This window comes from Amphibalanus amphitrite, unplaced genomic scaffold (genome assembly GCF_019059575.1).
Source record: "Amphibalanus amphitrite isolate SeventyFive unplaced genomic scaffold, NRLGWU_Aamphi_draft 002082F_arrow, whole genome shotgun sequence".
Classification (NCBI taxonomy): Eukaryota; Metazoa; Arthropoda; class Thecostraca; order Balanomorpha; family Balanidae; genus Amphibalanus; species Amphibalanus amphitrite.
In genome coordinates, this window is record NW_024883575.1 from 2,184 (window position 1) to 16,047 (window position 13,864).

Sequence of the window (13,864 nt, forward strand, 5' to 3'; positions counted from 1 at the left end):
AATTTTGTGCTCGTTATCCTGATGTGCCTACCATGATCATCCGTTTTGCTGTTCCCGTTACTTACGATCCCTCTTCTCCTTATCATCCGCCTTTTGGCCTCCCCCTCCCCCAGTTCAGTTGGTCCTGTCGGGTCCGATTACCACGCCAGTCGTGGTCGATCCAGAGACTAACCCCGGCCGCGCTGCGCCTCGCGAAAGTCACGCGACACAGACTGCTGCTTCGTGAAGCGGTGTGTCGTACCCCGCTCTGTTCAGACATGCTATAAGCAGGCAGACGCACTGGCGAACGCACGGGGAGGGGTGAGGACGTCGGAGGGACGCACGGGGAGGGGTGGGGACGTCGGAGGGACGCACGGGGAGGGGTGGAGGGAGGACGGTGACCTTGTCGACTCCTTGATGCCGTGCGCCCGCTAAATTCAACGGCGCGCGCGGCAATCTGAGTGTTGTTCGTTTCTTTGTGTCGTTGGTGCTCTCTGCAGAATTCATAAGCGCGTTACAAATGTTCGTTTTTCACGAATGGTACCGTGGCTCGTTCCACGTCACTAGTAGTTAAATTACGACTTGTTTGCAGGAGGACTGGCACGGCCAGTCGCCAGTTATTCCTTTGTCTTTAATTGCTTTTGATGCTGTTTTATTATTCTGTAAAATTGCTCAATATAAGAAGTTTTGCAAGTCTGAGTAGAACCTACCTTGTGTGTGGCTATGTGGAGATAGCAGATAATGACAACAATCAAATGAAAAGCACAGCTAATCATGTGTGATTTTGGGGCGGCAGCGGAGTTCCATTATCACGCGTCCCTTCTGTACAGAACGTTAGCTTCTACACTCCCGTATAGGCATCATATACCCAGGTACTGATCTGCCTACTTACATCAAATGTTAGATCTCTTCACCAGATTTCTCCTTCACTTTATTTCGCTTTAAAATGAGATATATGTGCCAAGAAATACGGGTACGTCAGGCTTGCGATGTGACGCTACAGACTACAGACTTTTCAGTCTCATATTTCAGAACTGGTTGGGTGACTTCAAAGCGCTGAAAATAGGACACACATGTCACTCAGAACACGCACGCCACCGAAACAGCACCTCGTAGCAAGCCAATTTCAAATCGCAATGCTTCGTAAGTTTCATAGGACATTTGTTAGACCCGTCTTGAGTGCCATGCGCTGGTAGTTGTTTGATGCCTTTAGCTTGTTTTAAATGAGACAGACATGTTGATTTTGCTGTCAGATGAATTGAGTACCAAACTCATCTCCTTTGCGAATTACGCTGTCTACGCTTGGAGCTGCTGGAAATATTTTATGCAACGGTAGACAGTTGGTAAGCAGGTTATGCCAGTAATCATTGACCTTTTAACCTAACCTAAGTACCTACTAGTTTAACGCTCGCCGGCCGAGGGGGGGGGGCGGATGCCGCCCCCCCCCCCATAGGGTTTTTTCGCGATAGCTCCGAATACGCTGGCGATAGAGAGCTGAAACTTGGCATACCTGACCTTTGATCCAAGCCGGATCTTTTGACACCAACCGCATTTTTGGGTCAGGTCAGGTCACTGACCTATGACGTCATAAGTGAACCTCTGCACGGTCTTCAGATGTCGCAACTTCGCAACGCCCTCACTGCCAGAGGAGATGTCACAGGGAAATGAAACTTGCAGGATCCAGTATCCATTATGAGTCCCACAACTTGTATATCTCGGATTTTTCCTAAAGGTCATATGAGGTCAGGTCATTTTCGTGACCTCACCAATATAAGTCAATGGGGAAAAATTCAAACTGCTATTCTGGCGCCGGGAACGATCTCCAACTATCTCAAGCAGACAGAATCGTGATTTGATGCACTCCTTGCAAGGTTAGATGCGTCACTTTTGCAATGTTGACCTTGCGTGACGTCATTTATGACGTCATCAAGGTCAAATTAGTTTTTCGTCAATAACTCTTGATCAAATTGAGCTAGCGAGTCGGGAAAGGCACCAATGGACTCAGGAAGGCCTGCCGAATCGAATGATATGCGACATGACCTCTTTCGACCAACTTCGTGACCTGGGGGTGCTGACCTGACCTTGACCTGAGGTCAACACCCCAAGTTGACCTGACCCGGACAAAAAGTATATCATTCGACGCGCCTGAGCGAGGCGAACATGATGCTGCCAAAATCGGCGCTCTGCGGCCGTTTTTTTGCGAAGTTATTCACCAAAAACTGAACCGTACCCTGAGGCACTTGACCTGACCTCAGAGGTCACCGGATGACCTAGGACCTTAAAATCGGGTACCAATCTCTGCGTCTCGTAACGGCGCACACGCTCGTTTTTTCCGTGACACGCTAGCTCCACCAGGGGCGAAACGGCGAGGGGTGGTCGTACCCGCCCCCCCCCCCCTCGGCCGGCGCGTATGTAGAAAACCAATAGGTCCGGCGAGGGTTAAGTCAATCAGAGAGATCAGAGAGCTTCTTAGCAATCAGAAAAATCGATTCTGGGATTTTTGTACGCCTTTGCTATAACTGATAATTTAGACGGTATTTTGATTTCATTTGATTTTAAAGTAATTATACGTGAATCATTCGAAACCATTTGTATTTCAGTTGATTTTGCGATTGAAAGTAACACTTTCGATGGTACATCACGAATCTTTATCGTCAATATCTATATATGTAGCATATTACTAACATGTGGTGTTTATAGACATATCGAAAATAGATAAAAAATGATAACAAAAAATTGACAAGGATATCACGGCCAGTGATGCCACGCATTAGTAAACATCTCAACAACACGTTCGTCGGCTGGCACCACGTGGCCCGTGATCTATAAATACAGCTGCCCCTCGAGCACACGCAGACACGCCGACACACACAGAAGTTGCGTGCTGCGTCGCATTGTGCGTCGCGGCGCCGTCGTCCCATTATGGCGCCTCTCTGGATGGGCGGTCGGTTTCCGGACGCGCCATTTTTAGCCCGCGCCGTGTCTGGTAAACACGCCTCTTTCTGGCAGAGTGCCAGCCCGAGGGATGTCGCGCCGCGTGACGACCCCTCGTGAGGTCAGGTCAGGTCCAGGCACACGCCGGCAGCGTGCCTTCCGACGCTGAGAGCCGGCCCAAGTTTGTGAGACTAATGACGGCGAACGGTGGAAGCCGTCCAAGCCGCTCCCGGCTTGGAAATGTTAAGGTCGCGCCGAGTTATTCTTAGGTTCAAATGAAATAAAGAAAGGTTTTGAAAAGAAGGGCTTGGTTTGATGTTCACGACTTACCAACTTTGGAAATTATTACTTCTTGTTACCGGCTTTCATTAAGAATTAATGATCAACTGAAACTCAGGATTATCATTCACAGTCCTTCTTAGCTCAGAGAGAGCAATGTCAGTAATGCTAGGAGCAGCGTGTCATTCAGACGCGATGCAGCGTGAACTCAAGCTCGCCTTTAACTATTTGTTTTTACGAGATATCAGTAGGTAGGTACTAGTAAACCCGTGTTTACACAGTGCGTGCTGGACAACCTTTCCCGGATATACCTATTCTCTTCTTATACGCATACCGACGCAATTGAATGAAGGTAGCTTATCAAGCTTATCAGTGTGAAGGAGTCTCCCAGTCAACTGCTTCTCTCTCACCAGATGTCACTTCTGCTCAGCGCCTGGCATGATACTGTGCCGCAGGGCACTCCCCCAGCCAACTCATTCCTCACTCACTAGATGTCACTAGTAATCGACGCCTGGCATGATGCTGCGCCGCAGTGCCTAGCTAACTCATTCTTCTCTCATTAGATGTCACTAGTGGTCAGCGCCTGACGGGATACTGTGCCGCAGGGCTCGGGACACAAAACATGCGTTTCGCCACACACTGGGGTTGGGCTCATATTGTATCTGCGTAGCGTGAAAAATACCGCGGAAGTAGGTACTAATATGCTGGAGATTGAGTGCACGCTTGAGCCGTCTTAGAGCCAACATTATCCGATAGATCATTATTTATCATTATCAGTGCATTTGAAAAGCGCATAGCACCGAAGGTCCGTTATCCAGCGGTTTTGTTGCAAATGCTCATCTTTGCTGCTCCCGTTGAGAATACAGTTTGCGTCGCTCTCCTAAACGGCCATAGTTATGAATACATTTGAACTAACACAATTTGCCGTGATCGGCAGGTTGTGCCCGTGATCAACGAAGCACTGGACACGATCAAGTTCGACGTGGTGGTCTACTCCATGGACTGGCACCCGAACGACCACCTCTCGTTCGTCACAAACGTGCTGAAGTACCCGCTGCACCCGACATCACCGGTCAGTTTATCATTCGGCGTTCCAAAATTCGCACTCCTCATCTACACCTATTTAGTCTGGAAGCCTAATAAAAAAGAAATTATCATTTCTATTTGCTTTTTATTTGTAAGCTTTTCTGATTGAAGACAAATGAAAGGAAGCAGATTATCAGACGCTATGTGTGAATCCAAGGCGTAGTAAAACTTTTACTGCTATGTCGAAAGATATTATGTTATAAGGTAAATACTATGATGTGACTTTCTTACCATTGCTTTAGGTCATTGAATGCGGGAGTACAAGTAGTGAACATCGCATTACGTACGCCCTGCATTTGGAATCTGTGGCAGCATATTGCAGTTCATTAGTTTTGTTACAGTACGTCCAATTACTCCTCAATTATTTTCTATGCGACGCCATTTTCCGCCGCAGCTTCTTGCTGCCATATCGACCCAGTCAGAGACGTCATAATTGCGTTATGACGTCATAATGTCGACATAATGTCATTGCCCCTCGACCACATGCTCCCAGACTTATGTAACCACTATGGCTGCATCTTCAGCCGCTTTGATGTTTGATTATGTGGCATGGATGTACCCACACTTCTATCCACTTCTATCGAGCATGCCAATTGCCAACCACGTTGGATGCACTAGGCAGGTGAACGAATATTAGCGTGCTTTTCGTTTTCAGGTAAAAGCAGAAGAGGCAAAAACATGTGATAAGGTCGTGTATGACGGCGACCCGATCAAGGAGCAGATTTTGTGGCCTCCTCACTGCATCCAGGATTCGTGGGGCGCAGAACTGCACCCCGATCTCAAGGCAAGTTTTAGATATCCAGATCGACCTCAGGATTGAACTTGTGAGAAGACTTCTTTCTCAGGATTTTTTTTACTTACATTGGTCTTGTGAGAAATGGCGAAGTGCAAACAAAAAGTCATCTTTTGTTGGTAAGGCCCACTCAAATCATATAAATCAACATACCTCCTGTAGGTACCTATACTTCCTAGCAGGGCTGCGGAGTCGGAGTCGGAGTCGGAGTCGGAGTCGGTCGGAGTCGACAGTTGTGACCGGAGTCGGAGTCGGAGTCGGAGTCGATTTTAGAAACCCGAGCCGGAGTTGGAGTCGGAGTCACCGAAAATCTGTCGACTCCGCAGCCCTGCTATGGTCTGCGGAGTCGGAGTCGGGAGTTGGAGTCGGTCGGAGTCGACAATTCTGCCCGGAGTCGGAGTCGGAGTCGGAGCTGGTTTTTGAAAGCCGGAGTCGGAGTCGGAGTCGGAGTCGCCGAAAATCCATCGACTCCGCAGCCCTGCTTCCTAGGAAGTTGAAAACCTTTTTTTCTGAAACGCGAGCTGAGAAATGGCGAAACGACAGAACAATACCTCCGCACCCCATTGACTAGACATGTGCATGGATCCGAGTGATGGATCTATGATCTCAGTGGATCTCGAAGCAAAGTACAGGCTGGGATCTATGATCCCACCGGATCCGGCGTGAAAAATACATCTTGGATCTATGATCTCATAGGATCTGACGATAAATTAAGAACATGGATCTATGATCTGAGTGGATCCCACCATGCACCACATTTGAAACCATGTTTTAAAGGGTTTCTATGCCAATAAGTGACACAAAACTATGGATTATGACATGCAATCACATAAAATCACTAAAAGAGAACGTTTGTGAGTTGAAACAAGTGCTTTTTTGAGATATATGTGTTGACAAAAAATAAGTTAGGATCTATGATCTCACTGGATCTCAAGCAAAAAAATGAGACTCCGATCTGTGATCCCTACAGATCTCTCAATAAATTAGAGAGCTGGATCTATGATCCCGTCGGATCCGAGATCAGGATCCGTGGGATCAGATCTCAGATCCATTTTCTCGGATCCATGCACATGTCTGCCATTGACCCAGCACCAGGCCGACACATCAGTGCGCAATATCCTCAGTTCCGCTCTCCCGGTGGAGCCGGTACGCGGCACCTCTGTAATGAGGACAGCGGTGCGTTTAATTACACAGCTCGCCGAACTGCGGCGACCGATGCCGTCTCGTGTGAGGGCGTGCGGGAGCCGGTATATCGATTACACCTCGGGCCCGACCCAGCGTGCTCGATAGTTGTACTAGTCAGCCGCGGCCACCGCGCCGAGCGAACGCGCACGACACAGCCGCTCGCAGAATGGCAATAATGTTTTTTAGCGATTCCTTATGCGTTTCTCAGAAGCCAAGCGCAGTGACGCATGGAATGGCGGTGTATTGATCCTTGTGTGCGCAGATGTGATTAATGGAGTGTTTTTTTTCTCTAATTAAGTAAATGGTACTGACGGAGCAATAGCAATAAACAAGCACGCATAAACCAGGCGCGTGTAAGTACTATCGCAATCAGCACGCAATGTTGAACATTCCGTACCCGCATTCAATAGTCAGTTTTAGCAGTAAGCACACGTTTCTGGCATTGAACATTTTTCACTCGACTTTTGTGTCAGTATACAAAGCCATATAACAAAGCTCCTTGCTGATACCTATTAATATAACAACCAATACCTATCACTCCCGTATATAATGCTCTGTTGGTTTGATTACGTGTTTTCGTGCGTGAGTAGCCTTCCCCCTGACTCACTAAGAACTTAGCTGTTCACCACCCTCTTTAGGGGTGGGTGACCTCTGCGATTTTCATAGCAACGTATACGTCTTGAGCAAACGGCGGAGGCTCGCGCGATGACACAATACTATGAATATCCAGGCTGCTTTAAATACACATTTATCATCATACGCCTCTCAACATCCAGTTGTTTTGCCAACTTTTCTACAACATGTGTTGATATGTGGCTATCTCCCCGCCATTATTTGCATTTCCCGACCATCATTCACAAATCTGACATCATCACATTATCCTCAGATCGTGGACGGTGCTCTGTGGATCAAGAAGGGCCACAACCCCGAGATCGACTCCTACTCTGCCTTCTTCGATAACGCCAAGATCTCCGACACGGGTCTGAGCCGACAGCTGCGCCAGCGAGGCGTCACCGACGTCTTTGTTTGCGGCATCGCGACAGACGTCTGCGTCGGTAGGAATATTACGGATTCTTTTCAGTAGCCCTAAACAGGGCCTCGTTTCATAAAAGGAATTACTTACGGCGTTCCGTCAATTATGCCAGATTTGGCGTATTTGATGCCAATTCGGTTTCATAAAGCCGGAGACCGGAGTAATTCACGCCATCGAAAGTACGGAGCTTCATTTACGGCAAATGCTCGATTCCGGACCAATTGATGCCATTTGGGTTTCATAAAACGACGTAATTAACGCCAAATATTTTATCAAGCTCTTGATATCAGTGGTGTAAACTACGCACAAAAATGTTGCGTGATTTTGAATTAATGTGAAGTTTCGAAGCTAATTTTTAATATATTTTATAATGTTGAGCCCGGTGAGGAAGAAAGAACAGCCAAAATGAGAAAAAGAAACTGCAAATCTTCTGTACCAGTCGCTTTTTGTGGCCACTATCGGAATTTTGTTTATTCGCCGCGCCGCGCCACTTTCGTAGTTAGGCACTTCTGCTTAGCTGGCTTTCTGCTGTTTTTAATATATTGTTTTAATAAAGGATGGTCATCAATATCAATTTTGTTTTTTCATAAATAATTTTTAAGATTTAAATTCAACATAATTGTCTTATAAATTCTCGTAAAAAAATAAGTGTTGACATGAAATTGTAATTTGTAGGACGCTTGATAAATTACGGTAACTACGCAAATGTGCTTAGTTACGGAGGTGTAAACAATTCCAGTTGTGGCTTTGTGAAACGGATTTATTTGCGCTCCGTAGTTTGAAAGGGTGTGAATTACGGAAAGGTGTAAGTTACGGCAGAGCTTTATGAAACGAGGCCCAGGTGTTTGAGAAAATGACGAACTTTGGGTAGTACTTTGAATGTGTCATCACCCGAGCTCAATCCGAGATCCGAATTTTGACTCACCTGTCTTGACGATGTATAGTTTGGACGCTTACCTACTATAATTACGGAGCGAGCGAAGCGAGCGGAGTCTTTCCTTAGATTAACGGAAATTTCTGAGTATGAGCGGCCGGCCGGCCGTGGGGACGCTCTTCAAAAGCTAATATCTTAGGAACGGGACATCCGATTGACAAGCGGTCTTCTTTACTGAATGTCACTTGGACGTAAAAGTTCTGTGGTGTGATGGCCACCATGCGTTCTTGCCAACCACCGCACGTGGCGCGTGGTAAAGTTGGACATTTTTTTAAGAACCCCCAAAATTGCAACCTCAATAACGGCACAACGGTTGGGCCGATTGAATTGAAACTCGGTACACAGTTAGGTCTCCATCAGATGATTCATCTGCATGTGTTAACCCGCGCGGGGCTGGGGTCTCCAGCCGAACGCGCGGGGCTGGGGGGGGTAAATTTTACCCCCCCTGTTATCTCCCGAACTAATGGTCCGATTTGGAAAATTCAAACGCCAATCGAAAGCTCTCATCACGAACTACTAAAAACATGTACTTAATTTAAAGTTTGAGGTCAAGGTCAAGGTCAGGTCAAGGGTACAAATTGCAAGTTTCTACAGTATCGGCCTTGCACCGTAGTTGCCGAAGAATGGAGTCATGGACTGAGACTGATCGCCCAAAACGTGTTCTTAGGCTACCAAGACAATATTAGTTGCATACAATATCATTCAGAGGTCAAGGTCAAGGTCAGGTCAGGTCAGGTCAGGTCACCAAAAAACAAAATATAGAAAAGGGCATGTGCGACACATGTTTTATGGGTCATTTTACTCATAGAATTCAATAGGCACACTCAATAAGTGATATGGACCACCTCTGGATGAATTTCAGGTCGAGGTCAGGTCAAGGTCAGGTCAAGTGAGGTCAAATTTTGAAGTTGGTTGTTTAGGCCTAAAAAGGTGTTTATCTGATGCAGTTTTTCACGGCGAATCGAATGGTGCTATTTTTGTTTCCGTACGAGGTCTAGAACTTCCAAAAAAGTCATTTTTCAAAAAATTTGTGTGTCGTGACGTCATAAAATTTTGAATAACTCCCACATTTTTGAACCGATTCTTCTAAAATTTGGTATGTAGGTGCACATAGACCACTTCTCTGACATATATTCCGGTTTTTTCGATAAACTCAAAATTTTGGATTTTATAATGATTTTCCCAAAAAAATCAGTTTTTTGAAAAAAAATTAGGCCAAAATCCAAAATTTTCAAAAAACCGAGATAGCCATTTGATAGACAAAGTAAAATTACGTATAACCTTTTTTGTTACGTCTTGATTCCTTTAAAAATGAAGATGTTAGCGGCGTTTGAACTTTTGCCGTTTTTGAGGCGAAAATGGCGAACATGACGTCACTAAAACGTCAATTTCTCAAAAATTTTCCGACGGATTTCGCTCAAATTTTCAGGGAAGGTGTCAAATTGATGTAAGAAAAGGTACTGAAAGTTTGGCGGCGCTGCGCGCCGCCGTTTTTGAGATATCGCAAAAATTCGCGAGGGGGGGTAAAATTTACCCCCCCCAGCCCCGCGCGGGTTAAGGTTGGGGTGCGCACGTGCAGGGGTCGTTTCCAGATCTCGAGAACGGCTGGACCAATGGCGCTCAAATTTGGTACACGGTTAGGGACCAGTTAGTAGGGTGCCGTGCACAAGTCAGTTGGGACCCATTTTGCACGTGCGCACGTGCAGGGTGCCGCTTCCAGATCTCGAGAACGGCTGGGCCGATTGTGCTCAAATTTGGCACATCGCTAGAGACCGGTTAGTAGGGTGCCGTGCACAAGTCAGTTGGAGGTACCCCCTCGAAATTTCGCACGTGCAAGGCCCACCCTCTCGCTCGCTCCGTTAGTCGCCCCATAAGGCGTTATACTGGTTATTACGGAGCGAGCGAAGCGAGCGTAGTCTTTCCTTAGATTAACGGAAATTTCTGAGTATGAGCGGCCGGCCGGCCGTGGTCACGCTTTTGCGAGGCTTATATCTCAGCAACCACTTGACCGATTTACATGCGGTAATTTTTGTAGGGTAGCTTCATTCCTTCTACCAAGTATTGCACTATTCCCGATGCATGTGGGTGACCCCTTATGCACGTGCCACGTGCAAAACGAAGAGGTGTCACTTTTGTAATTGTTGCAATATCCCGGTAACTACTTGGCCGATTGCGCTGAAAGTTGGCATGTAGGTAGGCACCCACTAGGCAATGCATATCCATGTGCCAGAGTTGGGGTGCTGCTGCACGTGCGCACGTGCAGGGGTCGATTCCAGATCTCGAGAACAGCTGGACCGATGGCGCTCAAAGTTGGTACATGGTTAGGGACCGGTTAGTAGGGAGCCGTGCAAAAGTCAGTTGAGACCCATTTTGCACGTGCGCACGTGCAGGGTGCCGCTTCCAGATCTCGAGAACGGCTGGGCCGATTGTGCTCAAATTTGGCACATCGCTAGAGACCGGTTAGTAGGGTGCCGTGCACAACTCAGTTGGAGGTACCCCTCGCAATTTCGCACGTGCAAGGCTCACCCTCTCGCTCGCTCCGTTAGTCGCCCCAAAAGGCGTTATACAGGCTACACTATCAGCGTTTTTTTCGGTTTCTGCGTGATTTCGGTTTCCGCGTTTTTACGGTTTCTGCGTTTTTTCGTTCCGGGCGGCCGCCGCGTGGACGGTGTTGTTTATAGCATAGTGATGGATAAGTGATCAATTTATTTAATTATTCATGTTAAATATTATCGTGTTTTAACAAAATTATAATTAAATAACTGTTTTAAAGATTTTGCAACTAACAAGAAAAGATTTTCGATCATAATCATTTGTCAGTTTAATTACAATTATCATATTTGATGTAGAATGATGAGTTTTGAAACACATTTTGTCTTATTTAATCATGAATTACACCATTTTCATTATTTACATTTGAAACTGTTCCATCGTCACAATATTATAAGCAACAATCACTTCTAATCATCCATCACTAAAACGAAATCCCGCAGAAACCGAAAAAAAGTTCACAGCTCTGAACTTTTTTTCGGTTCCGACTCGTCGGTTTTTGCGGGTTTTCGTTCCACGGGACGCCAGACTGGCAGTGTAGCTTGCGCAATGCATTCGCTATGAGGCGAACTTGACGACGCGAGCTGAAATCCCGCAGAAACCGAAAAAACGTCGGAATTCATGCTAGTGTAGCTTAGGCTTTATTCGCTTTTTTAGTTTCACAGCGTCATAACCAATTTGTCTTCAGATTACATCACAACCTGGTTTAACATCATTGCATCATTTGTAACTTCAAAGACTTCACGTTTGACTTCAAAGATACGATGTTTGTGTTTTTAGGTGCGACTGCTACACACGCTCTGGACGAGGGCTTCAGAACCATCCTCGTTGATGATGCCTGCAGAGGAGTGTGTACAGATGAGATCGAGAAGCTCAAACAGAACATCATGAAAGCGAACGGCGTCGTGATCAACTCCACCCAGGTAGGTGCACAGTGGGCATTTTATATAAAATTGTGGTGTATTTATGTTTGATGTTCTGGTTTATTGCTGACTAGATCAGCCATGTAATAAGTGGTAAGCCAAAACTGCTACAATGACGCAAGTCACTGCTCAAATATATATTATAGATCTACTTAAACCAAAATGTGTCCGTTGATTACTACCGTAAAGTGGGGCTATTTGAGACAGTGGGGCTATTTGAGACAGTATTTAAAATCGCTATAAAATGAAGAGCGTTTGATTTTTATGTGATATTTTTGCTCAGGAAGGTGTGGAATCGAGCAGTAAATCGCCTGAGCAAAAATTAAGCATAAATTTCAAATGGTGTTTATTTTATAACAATTTTAAATACTGTCTCAAATAGCCCCACTGTCTCAAATAGCCCCACCTTACGGTACTTATAATGAAAATATAACACGATGCAATTATTACGTATGAATCAAATTTAAATGTACATGTACCTACTACTTCTGGAAACGTGCGGTTGATTTATAGAAAACTCTGCTGATTTCAGGTGAAGTCGATGGTTCAGGGCCGTGATCGTCGTCCGGAGCTGGGCTACAAGCTCGCCATGAGACTCCAGGAGACTAGCCAGTGACAATCGGCGATACCAGCCGCCGGCGCTCAGCGATAGGTGACGCTGCCTGCCGGCCGTGTGCGACCCTAGGTGACGCTGCAGTCGTTCTGGGAGGCCGGCAGGCAGCATTGCTGCATCGTCCACACCGAGTAGTTGTGATATATTATTATCCTGGCTGGCTTCAGGACAAGTGTCAAATGGATCGACACCTTTCGGTGTCGTCCATTGTGAAGCCGTGTATTACCTGAATCTGATGCACATGTCTTATATCTCACCCACGAATTCCTAATACAACTCGAACACCATTTAGCAAGGATTGGCAGATGCAAGAAATACTGCATTGTAGTGCGAATATAATATAGTCCACACACACCGGCCCGTTATTTCCTTCCTCAGAATATTCGAATCCTTATCCTCCGTGCATCCAAACCCTGCTCCGGGCTGGGCGGGCAACTTTATCTCATGCGGGAATACCCGTAAGAGCACGGCCGTAGTGGGGTGCGGTGAGTGCTTGGGGTCTGGTCGGCCGGTCTTTTGGACGGGCTCAGCCCCGGTGGCTGACTAGGGTGCTCACTCAGACCAATGTACAGCCCTAATTCCTAGCATCCTTTCGGCCCTGAAATGGTCCCGTCAGACCGAAAGGGCTTAACCCAACAAAACAAAAACAACAAACAGTCCAGCTTCAATAGTTATTTATTTCACTATTACCGCAGGATGTAATAAAACTAATATTGAGTGGGGAAAAATCGTCTAGTTTTGTTGGAGCATTACTGCTTTTTCTGTTTTCTCGTACCTGAAACTCGATGACATTCATGATAGTATTCTTGCAGCTCCTTGTACCTTTTAACATTGTTCATTTGCTGAATGTTGTATGTACGTGAAAGGTGTGGCAAGTAAATTATTAGAAGCGTTATTAATCATTCTAAGTAACAAGCTCGCTTTTTTTACTGTTGCTTGTTTTGATAGAATGTGCTAGTTTTATCTTTGGAATCACGTGAAAGTGACGTGTAATTTTACATCATTCATGTAGTGTGACGTACCGGTAATTATACGATTACACCCAACATAGCCATTGCTTATCACCTGCCTTCCGATGAACATTATCATTTATCATGTTCAATACAATAAACGCTCCGTCTGCTTTTTTTTTCTACACCGCCACCCATGAACAGGTGACCAGGAGTGCCCCCTCCCTCTATCCCAGCGACACACAGAACCTTACGTTAACACCAGAAAACTTAATATGACAAGTCGCGGCACTCCCTGCTAAGAGTAAGGAAAAAAACAAAAGAAGGCGAATATCAGAGGAGTAAGCATGCTGTTAATAGATGGTATAAAAGAAGCAAAGTAGTCACAACTGCAAACAGTTAGTGACTGCCCTCCTACATCCCTGAAACGCCCACTGATGCTCACTCACACATGGGAATGTTAGTGGGAGGAAGACAACTGAGGGGGATTCAGTCATACATACATAGTGGATTGTTGTAGGTAACATCTCTGGTCAAATTCAGGCAGGGTCATTTACTGAGCCTTTGTAGGGCCGTCCAACTAAGCAAGGCTTGTTGTCAGACGG

The 13,864-nt window shown here is 46.0% G+C and overlaps 1 protein-coding gene across 1 annotated transcript; it reads left to right on the top strand.

Moving 5' to 3' along the window:
• Positions 1–4,102: 4,102 nt before the first annotated feature.
• Positions 4,103–13,426, top strand: LOC122376280 (nicotinamidase-like; the record flags this gene model as incomplete). The annotated part of the gene is made up of 5 exons (XM_043356080.1): positions 4,103–4,264; positions 4,934–5,062; positions 7,143–7,311; positions 11,554–11,696; positions 12,229–13,426. Coding segments are annotated over 5 exons (687 nt in total), but the record flags the coding sequence as incomplete, so codon positions are not given.
• Between the last annotated feature and the right edge of the window lie 438 nt (positions 13,427–13,864).